Source organism: Filicampus tigris, chromosome 16 (genome assembly GCF_054856515.1).
Source record: "Filicampus tigris isolate MCC_2025a chromosome 16, RoL_Ftig_1.0, whole genome shotgun sequence".
NCBI classification, from domain to species: Eukaryota; Metazoa; Chordata; class Actinopteri; order Syngnathiformes; family Syngnathidae; genus Filicampus; species Filicampus tigris.
The window spans coordinates 7,316,895-7,335,001 of record NC_141232.1 but is presented as its reverse complement, the minus strand read 5'-3'; the positions used below and the strand labels follow the sequence as shown (position 1 = coordinate 7,335,001).

General features: G+C 43.3%; 2 protein-coding genes across 3 annotated transcripts; both read left to right on the top strand.

Annotated features, from left to right (window-relative positions):
• Window positions 1–213: 213 nt before the first annotated feature.
• Window positions 214–4,947, top strand: phospho1 (phosphoethanolamine/phosphocholine phosphatase 1). 2 transcript variants are annotated; one of them, XM_086055988.1, is made up of 2 exons: window positions 214–1,258; window positions 2,473–4,947. In XM_086055988.1, exon 2 carries the CDS (start codon window positions 2,524–2,526, stop codon window positions 3,280–3,282), a length of 759 nt encoding a protein of 252 aa, XP_085912114.1. In that variant the 5' UTR covers window positions 214–1,258; window positions 2,473–2,523; the 3' UTR covers window positions 3,283–4,947. The 2 variants fall into 2 exon arrangements, with proteins under 2 accessions (XP_085912114.1, XP_085912113.1); XM_086055987.1 differs by having other exon boundaries at window positions 218–1,258; window positions 2,394–4,947.
• Window positions 4,948–5,754: 807 nt separating this feature from the next.
• eftud2 (elongation factor Tu GTP binding domain containing 2) lies at window positions 5,755–17,824 on the top strand. Its single transcript, XM_086056254.1, has 28 exons — window positions 5,755–5,918; window positions 6,844–6,962; window positions 7,043–7,205; window positions 7,789–7,867; window positions 7,960–8,035; window positions 8,143–8,208; window positions 8,294–8,329; window positions 8,562–8,652; window positions 8,715–8,797; window positions 8,866–9,032; window positions 9,106–9,230; window positions 9,294–9,357; window positions 9,434–9,524; window positions 9,610–9,745; window positions 9,880–10,007; window positions 10,228–10,421; window positions 10,503–10,614; window positions 10,697–10,837; window positions 10,925–11,026; window positions 11,102–11,184; window positions 11,487–11,573; window positions 12,312–12,438; window positions 12,705–12,792; window positions 13,578–13,696; window positions 13,948–14,042; window positions 14,110–14,263; window positions 16,789–16,896; window positions 17,518–17,824. Exons 2-28 carry the CDS (start codon window positions 6,855–6,857, stop codon window positions 17,611–17,613), a joined length of 2,919 nt encoding a protein of 972 aa, XP_085912380.1. The 5' UTR covers window positions 5,755–5,918; window positions 6,844–6,854; the 3' UTR covers window positions 17,614–17,824.
• The last annotated feature ends 283 nt before the right edge of the window (window positions 17,825–18,107 follow it).

Sequence of the window (18,107 nt, the reverse complement as noted above, 5' to 3'; positions counted from 1 at the left end):
ATTTCAAAATATATGCATATTTTAATTTCCACCCCTTTATTGAAAAATATGGCATCAAATTGACAGTGTAGAAAATGCAGAAACTTTTTTTCAGGTCATGGTTTGTGTCTATTTTGTGTTTGTTGATCTGTTTGTGTTGTGTATTTGGATTTGGTTGTTGACGTGGACTGTACTGTTGTGTGTGTTTGCGTTGCGATTATTGGGTTTTGTTGTGCGCGTGTGTGTGATAGCAGGTGCTCGGTGGGGGTACGCGTTACAGCAGCGGGGGAGTCCAAGTGAGGCGGTTGGGTCTGGAGAGCCGTGATTCACCGCCGGCGTGTAGGCGGTCGGCGAGCGAGGTCGGGAAATAATAACACGCTGTAGAACATCTCCTCTTCTTCCTTTTTGGCTCGGCACGATGCAGTGAACCAGCAGTGCGTTGTTCGGTTGCAATTCTGTAATGGTTACAATGAAGCGACACACATTGGAAGAAAACTTGCTGGGTCATAAATTGGACCCACATTAACATCATCCTTTTGGGAGTTATGTTAAATAATCAGAACTCACATGGAAATATAAAAAGAATGGTTTTGAGTGCCGGTTAAGCATCATACTGTAACCCTACTGTACTGTAGTTTGTACCGTGGAGTATATATTTTGTGCTATTTATCACAGGTGTATTCTTGACTAGTCATCCAGTTCAGTTCTCTCGTTAAAGCCTACTAAACCAACCTTGCCTTTTCCAGTTCTTAAACTGAAGTACACCAGTAAACCAGCCTGCTCCAGTTCAATCTAGCAGTCTAGATTCTTCTTTTTTAAAGCAGACTTAACCGGACCAGTCCAGTTTTTACTCTAGAGCAGACTAGACCAGTCTAAATGGCTGATCTTTACCCTTAAAGCAGACCTGATCAGCCTAATCCAGTCTAGTCTAAATATTTCTTTAAAGGCGACTAGACTCTTCTAGTCTACTCTAGAGCAGACAACACCAGTGTAGTCCAGTCTTATCTAGTGAGCTAGTGCAGTTCTTATTCTTAACGCAGACTAGACCAATTTAGTGTAGTCTAGTCCAGTTTAGCAGTAAAGTCCTGTTCTTACTATAGCAGACTACTTTGCACATGAACGCGCACCGTAGCTCTATCATTAAATGGGGGGGGCGGACTCGACGCGGCGGCGCGTTCGGGTTTGACATAAAACCACCCTTACTCCTCGCTCTCCTCTCACTGCGACGGGACCGAACCTCAAAACGACCGACGAGTGCCGACCCACACCAGTGACACATGTATGTATGTTTTTTTGTGTTTTTTTTTTTTTTAATGCACGTTACACTATACCTCCATAGCCTATAGACTGGTAGACTGCAATACATAACGAGCGCCTCACTTTCGTTGACATTTTCCTCGGAAAATTAGGTCAAATCTTTAACATGGCTTGGAAACCAATTTTTCACGTTTGCGATAATGCTTTGTACACTTAATTTCAATGTATAGAAAATCATAAAGACGTATGCTCGAATATTTTTTTTTCTTGTTTTGTTTCTGTAGTAACGTCTTTTCCCGGTTTCTTATAATGTGTGTTTTTCATCGATAAAAATAATTATAGGCAGTCATCTAGAAGGCGCACAGGCGGGTGATCTTTACCCACGACACACAGCTTCCCATTACAGTGAGTTAAAACAATAAAATAAAAAATCAATGAATGGGGGGAAAACGAGAAACTGACATTAAATAACTTTTTTAAATTGTCACTTTATCAGGCACACCCGCGTGCACTATGTAGTTGGATTAGAAATAACAATTTTCACGATGATTGACACGAGTAACCAATTGAAGTCAGGTGAATGAATGCCATGTATTACACTGCCATCTGGTGGCAAAAGGAGGAAGAAGCGTAGTGACAGCATGAAATCCATCCATCCATTATCCAAACCGCTTATCCTCAATCATGATGCACAATTTACATTTTATTTGATTCTGTTATTACTGTTTGTTTTTATAAAGTACAATACTGCAGAGTGATACTTTACACATTAAAAAAACATGTACAAAAAGCTGTTGGTGTTTTCAAGGCGGCTGGAATGTACTAACGGCAACTCGTATCTACTACTATGCTTTCTGTGAAAATTTTGTTTGGCCATGTACAATGAGATTTTTGTAATCATAGATCCATCCATCTATTCTCCAAATCGCTATGATGATATCATTTTTTAAGAGATGGCGCTGGTGTACCTAATAAAGGGGCAAGTCCACCACATCACTTTTCTTTGAGGAGCAGTTTTGCTAATCATTGACTGCATTTGAGGAGCAATTTCTTTGCAGATTAATCCGGGGGACCTGAAGCAATGGTTTTATTAAACAATTTTTTAAAAATCAGGTTATCTTGAAATTCTACTAAATAACCATGTTTTCCCTCTGTAGCATCAGCGTGGGATGCAGTAACCTAGGTGTGACAGTCATGGGGGACTCGTTCTTCAACTGCTGTTATTTCCCACCCCAGCCCCCAGGTGAGGAGGAGCCTCCCGGCTTCCGAACCCGCGGCGAGAGCAGGATGGCCTCTCGCATCTCCCCGGACAAGCGTTTCATCATCTTCTTTGATTTTGATGAGACCATCGTGGACGAGACCAGCGACGACATGGTGGTTAACACGGCGCCCAACCAGCATCTGCCCACCTGGCTGAAGGACACGTACCAACCTGGCCGCTATAACGGGTACATGCAGCGGGTGCTGACTTATTTGGCCGAGCAGGGAGTCACCGAGAGCGACATCCGCGGCGTCATGGAAAAGCTGCCCGCCACCCCTGGCATGCTGGCGCTGTTCCAATTCCTGCGCAACCGCCCACCGCAGGACTTCGAGGTCGTCCTGGTGTCAGATGCCAACACCTACTTCATCGAGTCCTGGCTGAGGCGAGCCGGCGCCCGGTCCCTCTTCCATCGCATCTTCTCCAACCCGGCCACCTTCAACAGGGAGGGGCGGCTGGTGATGAGGCCCTTCCACACCCACGACTGCGCCCGTTGCCCCGAGAACATGTGCAAGCAGGCGGTGGTCCGGGAGTACGTCATGCGCCGCACCCAGGAGAGGGGGCGCCCCTACCAGAGGGTCTTCTACGTGGGCGACGGCGCCAACGACTTCTGCCCGGCGCTCGCCATGGGGCCTCGGGACGTGGCCTTCGCGCGGCGAGATTTCCCCATGCACCGTCTCATCACCGAGACCCATGAGGCCATGCCGGGGGAGTTCAAAGCGGTGACGGTGCCCTGGACCTCCGCTGAGGAGGTGGTCCAACGCCTCAGGAAGCTCGTGGCCGAGTAGGAGCATTAATTGGGATGGGCATCGTAATCGATGAATGGTCAACAGCAAATTTTATTCAGAAATGGCTACATGTGTCCCTAAATGTATTTTTGACGCTGATTTGAAAAATGTCTTTTCTTTTTTCTAGCATTTCAGGTTTGTTAGATATTTTCTTTTTTTGGTTTGTCTTTAAATTTCACCTATACAGTAAAAGCTTGCGCAGTAAGGATTGTGCCATGCAATGTAATTTATAGCTGTGACGTTTCAGAAAAAAATCCACCTGTTTCTGACCCTAACCCTTAATTCCTAAATATTTCATATTGTTGTTGTATTGTGCATAATTGTATTAATATTATGAAAACCTGATGTGGTCAAGAAAAAATGAAGGCAGAGTCCAAATAAGCCAAAAAAAAAAATCATCTAGAAAAGTTTACTTGCATCTCAGGAAACATCTTTTAAACTGTGTTAACCAGTGTAATTAATCATCGGAATTGATTGTTGGAGTGCACTACTTGGGTGCAATCAGCAGAGGTGCAATTGAGTCAGTCTTAACTAGTTTGCCCTCCGAAGAAGAACATAACGCCAGCTATTGGAAGTTGAAATCAAAACTATCGATCGATAATTTTCCCTATTAATCCATCAAGGCCATTTTCCTGAATGCCCATCCCTAATAAATGAACATTTACTTGACCATTTTAGAGCACATTATTAAAAACCTGAGAAGAAAACCAAAATTACAAATCAAAATGCCCAAAAACAATCTATATAATATAGATTGTCTGTATAATATAGATTGTTTTTGAGATGTTTTACATAAAGATGTAATTGAATGCCCATCCCTATATACAGCACTTATGCAAAGTGCATTTTAGAGCACATTATGGGAAAACTCTAAAAATGAATAAACTAGCTTTAAAACTCAAAATAAAACATACCAATTACATTTAGCATTTAATATATTGTACTGTATATGATTTCTTACCGAGAGCGAAGTACTCAATGTTCATCCCTAATATACATAAATACTTGTTGAGCATATTAATAGAAAACTTTATTGTAATGGCATTAAAAATCGAAATAAAACTGTTTGTTTTTTTTTACCAATTGCTCCACAAAATGATGTGATGTACCCATCGTTATTTAAAAAAAAATACCTATACTCGAAGAAAGTGTTTTTCAGAGCACAATATTGGAAAATCAGCATTCGACACATTAAAAAATTAAGTTATTTATTAAAACACATACAAAAATTAAGATGTGTAGTATTTCTAGATGATTTGTGCCCATGCCCAGAACAAGTCCCTGCCCACCAGAAACAACATTGAAGGTAATACTATAATACCATTGTATTGGCTCATTGAAGTCACTTATGTGTGTTTAGCCATGCAGCCTGTGCCTGTATATTGGCCTTAATGTGGCAGGGGCACCTCATTCCGTCCATATTTCTCTTAAAATCGTGTTTCTTATCTGATAGCAATACCTGTTCAATGTTTGTCATGTGTTGTTTCTGCACTTTTCCATTTATGTTCTGCAGCAATATTCTTTTCTCAAGGTGCTTCTGTTAAAATATTTTTTAAATGTACTGAATATGCGTTTTAAGTCTTTTGTGTCTTTTACTCTGTAGGCTATTGCCTACTTGAGGAACTTGTTACCAGCAGCAATATGGAAATAAAGCCATCAACCGAAGCCATGTTTGTGTTTTGATTTATCAAATTTTCACGGAGGGGAGGGAAAAAAATAACCCTGCCATTTTTGACTGAGACTGGCTTCTCATTAGCAGAGCACATTGGTCTAATAATTAATATATGTTTTCCCAAAAGAAAGCATTTTACTATTATCCAAAACACAACACAAATCATTTTGGTTGAGTGTATATATTTTATGTACATAATATGTTCAGGTACAGTATACAATCCTGTGAAAATAATTTCCTGTCTTCTCAATTTTTTTTGCATCTTTTGTCCACTTTAATGTTCAAGATCATCAAATAAATGTAAATATCAGGCAACCTACAGAAACCAAGGCTGCTTTTTTGGGCCATCATGGTCTGACATGAAATCAGACAAAAGGTTTTCCGGTATAAGGTCAATTAGCATTACCAAAATAAGTAATTTCTAAATTCCAGTATAGTAAAATATTTTTTGAGACACATTTTCATTACTTTCTTCTGTGTCAGTTGCGCCATATTAATTTTGAGTACGAAAACGTTTTGACAAAATCGTATGACAGATAGCATATAATTATCTACCTTAACATTATGGATTTCTTGCGTCATACATATACAGGGTGACAAAACAAAAGGACCCCAACTTTCAATAGATATAATTTCTTAATCTTTTTTTTCAATTTACGGAATGAAATCCAACTTGAGGTATAACTAATTTATTGTGTTTAAAACATCACATTAAATATTAGCATTATGCTTAATAAGGCTTACTTGTTGCATTCTATAACCCATCAGTCGTTGAAATAGTGGCGATAGTGAGCACACTAGGGCGCTTATTCGCTGTTAACGCAAACGAAAAAAAAAAAGACCGGAAGTGGCGTTCCACACGCATGGCGCTATTTGGAAAATAGATTTATTTGCTAAAAGCGATAGGAATTGCCACATAAAATTTTGGACGTAGTACGTTATTCGTTTTTGTAGTAGAATACAGGTAAGTGTTCCTTCATCATTGGGTTATCACTTCATCGTAGTAAACTAGCATTGTTGCATTACAACCTTAACGTATCGCTAACGTTGTTTCGGGTGTCATTCATTCTCTGTCTCGCTAGCCGGCTAGCATGCTAATAGAGAACTAAAATCATGTTTTGCAAAATTCATAAATGTGGGTAAAAGAGTCTACACCTTCAACGACCCATGCTTATCTCACTTATAAATATTGCATCTTGAATGTACTGTAATGGAAACACTGCAAGCTAAATTAGCATTAGCCTTATTGTAAGGTTCCCTGATCTTGAGTTACCTAAAAATTAAGCGTTACATTTTTTATTACATGACAAAATGTAATAAAAATGTATTACATTACAATTTGTGTGACACTTCTTGGTGTATTTACATACGCGAAACACAAGAACGCTGTCATTTATAATAAAACAGGCTGTTTTATTATTCGATCACATTTGACAGAAGCATATCAAAATATATTATACGGATTATTATCCATATGTATTTGAAAAATTAACATACTCACTTTTGAAGTTTTTGAGGGGCATAATTTATGCTCAGTCAATAGGAAATTTCAAAGTTGTGAATAAAACTAGGGAGTGTTCTATATCATCATTAGTGATGTGTAGATGTAAGGTGAAACACGGAAAACAGCGGTTCAATGATTGCTCAAATTGCGTGATGGAGAGTGAGGCTCATCAACTAACCACTTCCTAGGGCCAGCCATCAACCAATCCATGCATACCGAATCAACAAAATGTATATACAGTATAATGAAATGCTCAGGCACCCAAACCTAATGTATTACAGTCTTCTCAGCTTCAGTACTGTCATGCATTTGCTTACAGAGTCATTGTATTTATACTATGTGTCTCATATATACTTTTAACCCACATGTGAATTTCTTGGTCAAGTTCTCTGTGCAATGGAGGCTGATCTGTATGACGAATTTGGCAACTACATCGGCCCAGAGCTTGACTCTGACGATGATGACGAGAACGACTTGGATGCAGAGGACCGAGATGCAGATGAGGTGTTCTGTAGATCTTTTTTTGGCACATTTAATGTGTTTGTTGAAACAGTGTTGAAATAACGTGTCCTCTTTTGATGCAGGGAGACGAGGATGATGACGACGAGCCGGCCGATGCCAACGATGACGTTCCCGGCATGGAAGTGGTGCTCCATGAGGACAAGAAATACTATCCGACTGCCGAGGAGGTGTACGGGCCGGAAGTGGAAACCATCGTTCAAGAGGAGGACACACAACCGCTCACAGGTTAGAGATCCAAGATTTGAATGCCTATACAGCCTTCAATACATATTTACTGGTAAAATTGACTTGTTTCACATTTTATAACACTAGGGGAAAAAACTATTTAAAAACTGTTTATTTTTAGTTTATTTATTTAATAATAATGTTTTTTTTGTAATTATAATATTTTTCCGATGACCTCGTTTCAGTTTTGTTTTTTAGATATAGTTTTATCATGTATTTGTTAACACTTGCAAACAACTCCCCGTCCACGTTTTATGGAAGAGACCCAAATTGATTAAAAGGGAGCATGAGTGTTTATGTCATGCATTTTTTGGACAAATCCATTTCTATTTATTTGTGTGCAGTTTTTTGTACTGACTAATCTTGCCGGATGAACAATGTTGGTGTACCCAAAGACACAAAATTAAATGAAACAATTAAGCCTTAGTGAGCATAATGCAAAATTAAGCATAATGAAAAATTTTGGGGTCGGGGAGGTTAGGTTTATTATTGTGGTTGTAGTGGTATGTAAATATACTTTGTGATTAATTTCAACACCTACCACCATTTTTGGTACTTTAAATTCCTCTTACCGTCCATTCAGAGCCCATCATCAAGCCGGTGCGACACAAGCAGTTCACCCTGATGGAGCAGGAGTTACCAGCCACGGTTTACGATATGGAGTGAGTTTGATCGGAAGCAGAGAAAATGCTCGAATTCATCCCATTTGTCGGAATGTGGGTGCATGGAATTGTCATTTTCCTCCTCTTGCCAGGTTCCTCGCCGACCTGATGGATAGTCCTGAGCTGATCCGTAACGTCACCCTGTGTGGTCACCTCCACCACGGCAAGGTGGGACTCTGCCCGCCATCTGTGATTCCTCCTCCGTGGCACTTTGCCCAATTAACTTTGCTCTCTACGATGAATCCAACATAACATGTCTTTATTTCCCTTTTAAGACCTGCTTTGTGGACTGTTTGATTGAGCAGACCCACCCGGAGATCAGGAAGAGAGATGACATAGACGTGAGTGTGCCATTCGTAATAAGAGCTCACCAAAATTTTTATTGATATGACTGCTGACTAACGCAAGGCTTCTTGATCCTTTCAGCTCCGATACACAGACATCCTCTTTACTGAACAGGAGGTGAGTGCGCCAGATTAGACTAGTATCCTCAGAAAAGGGGCATCTCATATACAAATATATACATATTTATCAGGGATGTAATGAAAACCGATTTTTTTGATTCAAAAGATGAGAGTGCATCCAACTGAACATGCGTACAGTACAGTATATGTATATTCGAGAGGGGGCCTCTATTTGAGAAAATAAGCATTGTGTCACTACGAATCAAATAGAATATGTTTGCATTTCACAGAGAGGCGTGGGCATTAAGAGCACACCTGTCACAATGGTGCTGCCTGATTCCAGAGGCAAATCTTACCTGTTGAACATCATGGACACACCAGGTACTCACCTTCATTCTGCGACGTCACCGTCACGTAGTGAACCCGTTCCGTTTCCCCAACAGGTCACGTCAACTTCTCCGACGAGGTCACGTCCAGCATCCGCATCTCGGACGGCATCGTCCTCTTCATCGACGCGGCGGAAGGAGTACGTCGTCGTGTCGTGGCAGCCATGTTGGGATCCATTTACGGACTGTCATTGTTCTCAACGACCAGGTGATGCTGAACACGGAGCGCCTGATCAAGCACGCCGTGCAGGAGCGCATGGCCATCACCATCTGCATCAACAAGGTGGACCGGCTCATCGTGGAGCTCAAGCTGCCGCCCACCGACGCCTACTACAAACTCCGCCATATTGTGGACGAGGTCAACGGCCTGCTCAAGTAAGTGGCCGTCACAGCATAAATTTCTCGCAACGACGCGGTGTGTTCATTCGTGCCGCTTTCCTCCTTTCAGTACGTACTCCACCGACGAGAACCTGGTGGTTTCTCCTCTGCTGGGCAACGTGTGCTTTGCCAGCTCCCAGTACAGCATCTGCTTCACCCTCGGCTCCTTTGCAAAGATCTACGCAGACACTTATGGTGAGGCAACCGCACATAAGCACTGTAAGAAGCTTCCTTTCTCATGAGTCTGTTTATTTGCAGGTGACATCAATTATACTGAGTTTTCCAAGAGACTCTGGGGGGATATTTACTTTAACCCAAAAACGTGAGTGTTTGCCCAATATTTGGTTTTTAAACGTACGTTTTCTCAATTTTTTGTGTGTGTGTTTTATGTCGGTTAGGCGCAAGTTCACCAAGAAAGCTCCCACAAGTAACTCCCAGCGCAGTTTTGTGGAGTTTGTCCTCGAGCCACTCTACAAAATCCTTTCACAGGTTGAATACAAAATCCTCCACAAGCATGTTAAATGCCCACGAGGTCCAATCAAGCCAAACCTCCTGAAACTGTCTCTTTGTTTAGGTGGTCGGGGATGTGGACACGTCCCTCCCAAGGGTTCTGGACGAACTGGGGGTCCATCTGAGCAAAGAAGAACTGAAACTGAACATCAGGCCGCTGTTAAGGCTGGTGTGCAACCGCTTCTTTGGAGAGTTCACCGGTATGCCTTTTTAAATTTTTTTTAAATTTTATGTAATTCTTATTTAAGAAAGCCATTCATAGATGACAGACATATAAGCACCTCTGCTATTAGGCTAACAATATGTCCCCTTAACCCTGACCTGTCCTCTGCAGGCTTGGTAGACATGTGTGTGCAGCACATCCCTTCACCACAGGAGGGCGCCCGGAACAAGATAGAGCACACCTACACTGGAGGTCTGGACTCCGACTTGGGGGAGTCCATGGCTGAGTGTGACCCCGAAGTGAGTTTATATGAGCGACTGATAAAGGCGTAAAATAGAAAATAAAAAATAAATAAATTCCTAGACTAGAACAGTGATGGCAAGCCACACCTTTCATTTCTGTCCATGTCTCAATACATTTGTCCGTATAGTGTATTAAAAAACACCTGTTAAAGAGTTTATTTAATCCTAGACTCTCACTAAAGCTCTTTGTCAGTAACTTTTACCTTCCTTTGTTCAGGGTCCTTTGATGTGCCACACCACCAAGATGTACAGCACCGAGGACGGCGTTCAGTTCCACGCCTTTGGCCGCGTGCTGAGCGGCACCATCCAGGCGGGCCAGCCTGTCAAGGTGTTAGGCGAGAACTACACCCTGGAGGATGAGGAGGATTCCCAAGTCTGCACCGTGGGCCGGCTCTGGATTTCCGTCGCCAGGTGCGCCTTGAGGATTTGCACTTTCTAAGGCTGGAGTGGTTTTCTTGTCAATTAAATCTCGCCCGCGCCACTTTTTTTAAGATATCAAATCGAAGTGAATCGAGTTCCAGCCGGCAACTGGGTCCTTATCGAGGGATGTGACCAGCCCATTGTCAAAACGGCCACCATCACGGAGCCGCGAGGGAACGAGGAGGTCAGACTCCGCCCACTCCAACAAACGGCGGTAAAGCCTAAAAATGAACGAGTGCTCTATCGACTTCTCACTCTGGCTCCAGGCTCAGATTTTCAGGCCGTTGAAGTTCAACACAGCGTCGGTGATTAAAATCGCAGTGGAGCCCGTTAACCCGTCAGAGCTGCCCAAGATGTTGGACGGACTGCGGAAGGTCAACAAGAGTTACCCCTCCCTCACCACAAAGGCGAGTTTCATCAGTCAAAAGGTGCGAAGGTGGAAAAGGTGCAATGTGCTTAATTTTATTTTTTTTCCATCGTGTATGCCTTGCTAGGTGGAGGAGTCAGGAGAGCACGTCATCTTGGGCACAGGGGAACTCTACCTGGACTGTGTTATGCACGACCTGCGCAAGATGTACTCTGAGATCGACATTAAAGTAATTGTGATCCATTTATCTGTCATTTTTCAGGTTTTATTATTATTTTGAGACAAGGCCTTTCCATGTCCGTAGGTTGCCGACCCGGTGGTGACGTTCTGTGAAACAGTCGTGGAAACGTCCTCTTTGAAGTGTTTTGCTGAGACACCCAATAAAAAGTGAGTATTGGGCATACAAAATACAGGAGCATTATCAAAGATTTTGCTTTATTGAGTGTGATGCAGTTAGTGTTAAAGGAGATATTTGGTGTTATTTTCACAATTTATAACAAATTCACGGTGACAACCTTTAATATTCAGATCTCATTAGGTGTGTTGGATCTTGTGGCCAGGGAAGGTTTTATCATCATAGAGTTAAATAAGAGTCGCCATCAGCGATGGCCTCCCCCCTCCCCTCCCTACTTCTGGCGAGTAGTGTCAGAGCAAGTGATTGACAGCTGGCTGTGCGTTGCCATTGGCAGGAACAAGATCACCATGATCGCCGAGCCCTTGGAGAAGGGGCTGGCCGAGGACATCGAGAACGAGGTGGTGCAGATCACGTGGAACAGGTACGACGCCGGCCGGCTTGCAACTACCGCGCACCCAGTTAGCCCGTGATGAATTAAAATGGCCGAGCTGTAATGTTGGCCATACGGCAAGACATTTGCGCAACGGCTCCCCAGACGTCGTCATATTTCTCTTTTATCCCTCAGTTAGTGGGTGACGAATGCGCAGGCATGCCGGAGTGACCGTTTGGTCTTTTAATGAAATGCCACGAGGGAAAAATGCAGCACAGTCACGTGCGCATTTGATGCTACAAACTACTTAATATTCTTATTCCCTTTTTAAGTTGCGTGCCACAGCCCCGGTGGCTTTTAATTCAGCGGAGTGAGGGTTTTTCTGGAATTTGATTCAATGATTTGTTTTATAGGGCATTTCTCTTGTGGAATATTTGGACAGAAAATAAAAGATGTTGTGCTGTGTTTGGTGAAAAGAACGTGGAGCTCAATTTTAAGAGCCTCCTCGCTGTATTGATCGGCTCACTTACGCTAATTGAAAATGCTCTGAAAGCACACATGAGGTTTCCTCTCCCTGTGGCACAAGGTGCGCGCGCGCGCGCGCGTGTGAGGGTTGTGCAGGTGCGACGGTGCCGCAAAAGCGACACACTTCACACCCCATTAGACGGAACCTCTTCCTCTTCCATTAACCCCTGCGCCCGCCCCAATCAACTAACCTCCTTTATGTTACAGCTGACACTTCACGCCGAGCACCTTCCTTAACCGCCTCCCCCTCTCGTTCTCCTCCAGGAAGAAGCTGGGAGAGTTTTTCCAGACAAAGTACGACTGGGATCTGCTGGCCGCCAGGTCCATCTGGGCCTTCGGACCCGACACAACGGGGCCCAACATCCTGGTGGACGACACGCTGCCCTCGGAGGTCAGAATCACTCGGAATCAAACGAGACTTCTGAGGAGACGTATCGTAGTACACGTCTTTTAAAGAAAAAAACAAATTGATGTCGACAACAAGTAGGATAGTATCTCATATGCTCCTTACTGTGGAGGTCATTAAAGGTCAGCACCTCAGAAACACGGTTAGCCAATAGCGATTGTGCATTTGTCACCTGTAGTAGCAATAAAATAACTAGAAAACCTTTCTTTTTTTTTTTTTTTCTCAATCGTCTGTGCTGTTGTGCTTGGCAGGTGGACAAGGCGCTGTTGGGCTCGGTGAAAGACAGCATCGTTCAAGGTTTCCAGTGGGGCACCAGGGAGGGGCCACTGTGTGACGAACGTAAGGCTCCGTCACTCTTTAAAGATGGGCTTAACGCTGCGCTCGTTTTGGATTCTTTTTTTTTTTTTTATTTACACTTGCTTTACGCACGCAGATAGGAAGCTAACGATGACACGTGAGCTAATGCTAAGGACAAAAGATAAAATGGCAACGTGACAACTGGCCACAACATGGAATGAATACTTCCTCTAAAATCCTTGCAAATGCACAATATAAAACAATTGATTATTGACCTGTTCTACTGCCCATATTGCTTTTCCAACAAAATGTTCCATTTGCTCAATTTAAATCGAGCTTTAAAACATCGCAGTAATTACGACACGCTGACTCGGAACACCCTTCGCAATTTTGACCTGTACAAGATTATCGAAACTTTTCCACCAGTTGGAGACGGCTTTCTGGAATGTGGGAGGTCATTAAAGTTAACAGACAAAACTACTCAAAACACGCAGAGAACATATAAACGTCATACAGGAAGACTTGAGCCGAGATTCTAATCCAGGAACCTCTCAACTGTGAGTCAGACCTCCTAACCACCCGCGACCAAATTTATGACACTAAAATTCTTCCAATCGTTGTAACACTTGAGAGCTGCCAACTGCCGCTCGTTCTTTTCCTTATGCCAAACGACAAATGGCGTCTGATGAGCCTTTTGATTGATTCAAAAGTGAGTCGGCCGACTTGAAGTTGAGCCAGAAACCTGCTACCCGACTTCACCTTGAGTATTGCCGTTGAGGTTGTGCGTTTTTCCTCCTTGACCTTCTACCTTCTAAATGTCCCCTCAGCCATCAGGAACGTCAAGTTCAAGATCCTGGACGCGGTCATCGCCCAGGAGCCGCTGCACCGCGGAGGGGGCCAGGTCATCCCGACCGCCAGGAGGGTGGTGTACTCGGCCTTCCTCATGGTGAGATCGCCGAGACTTTCCCGTCTGCTATTAGACTCCTACAGACTGGCTTCCTTTAATGTTCCATTACCCTGATTACACTTTGCATTTCGCTGACGATCGTTCTCCTTAATTGCGGCGCAGTGACGTTTCTCGCTCACGATTTTTGGCTCGTCTCGTTTTGACCGCGTCACCTATGCATGTGTTAGCCGCGTGTTCACCAAGGGTTCTTTCTTTTTTTTTTCGGTTTTTTTTTTTTTTGTGCATTCCAGGCCACTCCAAGGTTGATGGAGCCATACTACTTTGTGGAAGTTCAGGCGCCGGCTGATTGTGTCTCCGCCGTCTACACGGTGCTCGCCCGGAGGAGGTCGGTCGCTGTCCCGAGCACTTTGAACCGCGGAGCCGGGATTCACACCGCTGTCGTTGTTTCGCAGAGGCCACGTCACGCAGGACGCGCCCATCCCGGGCTCGCCCCTCTACACCATCAAGGCCTTCATCCCGGCGATTGACTCCTTCGGCTTCGAGACCGACCTTCGCACGCACACTCAGGGGCAGGCCTTCGCGCTGTCCGTCTTTCACCACTGGCAGGTACGAGTTTGACACCAAATCGGTTTTATGCCACAAATAAGTGGAGTGAAGACACAGACACTGTTTTGATGGGAAATGACAAGAATTATCTTGTAGATTCAAAAATGAAAAAAAAAAAAAAGGATATAAAAGCCAACACATAGTATACACTGCAAGATTTTTGTCAATTTCACTCCATTCGAACCAATGCAGAACTTGTTCAACTCCAAACTGTTTGCACACGTGCCAACCCGTGCGCAACAAAAACTTGCCATGCTGTGCAGCCGCGCAGTGCGCATCACGTCCGCCACTCAGTCTCAATCACCGCTGATGTGCAGCAAGTGTTGAGTCATTAAGATTTAAGCCTCGTCTCGGGCTGCCATGTCCGACATGTGTTTGCGCGCGCTCTCAGCGGCTGTCGCCTGACGTTAAGCTCCACTTAGATGAGATGAGTGCTTATTATGGCAAAGTCCTTCATCTGGAAGCGGTAGAGAAGGTGCCATGTTAGCACCTGAGCGTCTCACTGGCAGCAGAAATTATATATCGTAGAAGTGATGTCGGAAGTGGCCTTCTGGAAACTCTTGCGTTTAATGAATCGGTTTGAATCGAGTTTTTGAATCGAAGTAGTGAAGTAAATAACTTTTCGAGCATATTCTCGATTTGCGCCTTTTGTGTCACTCTAGCGAGTTTCAAATACTACACCAAAGCGATGTTTGTTTTTTTCAGGTTAAATATGAGCATTCTTTCTCCATGATTCATGTTTTCATAGCTGACGTTAGTGTTTGCAGTCAGCCGAAATGGAACATTTCCTATAAATGCTCCGTCATAACGCCGTCCCATAGGAATGATTTATTTCTCAAAGTGGCAAACTGGTGTCCTTGTCCCCAGAGGATCTGACCGATGGCCTCCAGCAGCCAGTCGCATCATCGCTAGATGGCATAATTACATATTTACTTACTCAGCATCCGTCTTCTCCGCCGCTACGGCTTTGGGCAGAACAGGCTGACTAGCATCGATTCAGCTGCCCCTGGACGACGCTTTGTTTGCCCCATTAAACTCGTTAGAGCGCTGGTGGTCTGCCAGTGCCGGCTTGTAATCGATGTCAACTTACTGTTCCGTCCATCTGTTGATTTGCCTTCGGCCTCTCAGTTGACGGTCGCCTCCCATGTGTCGTCCCGTCCTGAGGCCAGGAAACTTGCCTTCAGTACTTGGGAGATACTCACTCGGTCATTCGGGTCAAACTGAAAGTCAACTCGGATGCTTCACCTCATAAAGAAAAGCACGACGGTTCCTCTGAATTTTCTCTAGCCGTTCTGTTTCGGGCATTATTCTGCCGGACGACCTGTGATTTATGGCAGACACTAAATTTAAGTATACTGGGGAGCAGATTTCACTCCCAGATATCCTATTTTGAGATTTTCTTGCTGCACAGATTCAAGACACCCAGTGCCGGAAGTAGAAAAGCAGCCCCAGAAAATAACGCCTCCGTGCGTTAGTCTGGTGTGATTTCTCCCAAAACTTTGTAGCTTGGATTCTTAGAAAATTCTGGTCAAGTAATTTCAGTGACCATTGTGTTTTTTTTGGTTCTTTAAAGTACAATTTTGCCTGTGTGTGTGTGTGTGTGAAAGGCCTTTTTGAGGGTGTCAGTTTGCTTTACATTGCACCTATTTCCTGGCCATTAAAATGTTTTTTTTTACTTTTATCGTCTGTCGGTAGTATAGTGGGAAGAGTGAATTAAGCCATCGGTGCCTCATTAGGAGGTCAGTTTATGACTTTTTCAACATCACCAAAAAGTGGGGAAGAGAAGAAGCCTCATGGGAAAGAAAGTCTTGTATGATGTGACAGTATTACCTGACAATGAGGCTCATGGCGTGCTTGCGCTTTGCATGACTCATTGGCCAAATCATCTTACAAAAAAAAAAAGGCTTAACCTGCCAGCGTTGCTCTGATGCCAACGCTGGTCACCAGTTGCGCTCGCACGTCTTGCCTCCATCAACGTGATGGACGCGCTCCTGAGTCAGTGGCAGCAGCGCGACACACTCGCCAATGAATCAGATGTGAAGCAGGAGGGTAAAAAAAAAAAAAAAAACACCCAAAAATAAAAAGGTGTCCACTCAGTGGGACCGTCAAGCGTCTTTCACATTTGATGGATTGTTTCTCCGATTTTTTTTTTTTCTCTCAGCTTGATAAAAATGAGAGAGTTTTCAATTAAACCATGTGGACGCATCTTGTGGTCATGTTATCTAGAGTTTCGGATTTTAGGGGTTTTTGTCGGCCGATTACAACTCTGACATTTGGCAGAATACAATTCTGATAACAGATTAATCTGACGATTTTAAAAAAAGAATGTATAAAATACGTAACTTCCGATTTGGTTCCTGAACGCTTGTAACAATATATTTCTTTTGCCAATTTTCTTCTTGCCAATTTTGTGGGGGAATGGGGCAGTGTTGTCATTGATTTACAAGCTCGGTCACAAAACTAATTAAACTCGTGAGTCAAGGGAGCGCCGTATCTCAAAAGATATACTGTATCGTGCTTGCCAGATCGTTCCGGGCGACCCACTGGACAAGAGCATCGTGATAAGACCCCTGGAGCCTCAGCCTGCCCCCCACCTGGCCAGAGAGTTCATGATCAAGACCCGACGGCGCAAGGTGAGCCTCTTCTTCTTTGACTTTTTCTTCTTCTACTTTTTCTTCCTTTTTTTTTTTCTCCTTCTGCTTCTTCTCCTTTGTATTATCATTCGTCCCTCCTTCGTCTTCTTATCCTCCTGCTCCTTCATTTCCTTCTTCTTCTTTGCTCGACTTCTTCTCCTTCTCCTCCTTCTTTACCTTGATCCGGACTTCTTTGTTTATCTGCAGATGGTTTTTCAGGAGTTAGGAGATCTCTTTTGATTCATTCATCTTTAGACCCAAATATTGTGTTAAAAGAAAGAGTCCTCACTCTGATCAACTTTCTATCCGGTTCTGCCAAGTTGGCTATTTGGGTAACCCGTAAGATCCTCTGCCCACTCTGATGGGCATTTTGAAGGCTCGCCTTAGAGTAGAACACTGGCAACTGATTTTTCTATCTCCGTGACCTGTTGTTCAGTTTGGATTTTCAGTTTTGTGTGGAGTCATTTTAGGTTGACCCAGAAAAAAAACCATCACCCTGAATAGTTAATGGTACTTCGGAAATGAAATTTTAAGAAAATCTTCTCTTTCTTCTTCACCATCTTCTCTAGTAGCTTTTATTCCCCCCCTCACAACTGACACCCTGTATTGTTTTTGTGACAGGGTTTGAGCGAGGATGTAAGCATCAGCAAGTTTTTCGACGATCCTATGTTGTTGGAGCTGGCCAAACAGGATGTGGTGCTAAATTATCCCATGTGAGTGCAACTACAATGTGGCTAAAACTCATTCTTTTTTCTTTAAAAAAAAAAAAAAAAAAATCCACAAGTCCATGTACATCCTCGTAGATATATACAGTCATCATGGTTTTTATTGTAACTCCTTTTGTAAAATTGTTGTTGTAGAATACACAAAACACCTGAAAAACTTTTTAAGAATATGCTGTTGACTTGAATAATAAAAATGGGAAGAAAAAAAAAAAAGAATGTGTATACTTGAACTTTGTTAATTTTTTTTTTATTACCTCTCAAGAAAATGTCCCGTCTTGATGCCGGTTTGTTGAGCTTGGATGTCCACACAATGACACTCCAGTAAACCCCACAGGGCATTGGGACCAAGCCCTGACTCGAAATGAAATCAAAATGACACAAGCTCGGTGATTAAGCTCATTGAAGTTGCTAAATGCAATCTTGCGCAGATCTGGACTAACTTCTGACACTGAATGACCACAGCAAATGTAATTTCATTTGGTTCAG

What these genes read in the sequence shown, in the direction of transcription:
- phospho1 (XM_086055987.1), top strand. Translation starts at nt 2,431, where the DNA reads ATGGGGGACTCGTTCTTCAACTGCTGTTATTTCCCACCCCAGCCCCCA.
- eftud2 (XM_086056254.1), top strand. Translation starts at nt 6,855, where the DNA reads ATGGAGGCTGATCTGTATGACGAATTTGGCAACTACATCGGCCCAGAG. An exon ending in GGACACACAACCGCTCACAG is followed by an intron (nt 7,206 to 7,788) that starts GTTAGAGATCCA and finishes CCGTCCATTCAG; the next exon opens with AGCCCATCATCAAGCCGGTG. An exon ending in TGTACTCGGCCTTCCTCATG is followed by an intron (nt 13,697 to 13,947) that starts GTGAGATCGCCG and finishes TGTGCATTCCAG; the next exon opens with GCCACTCCAAGGTTGATGGA.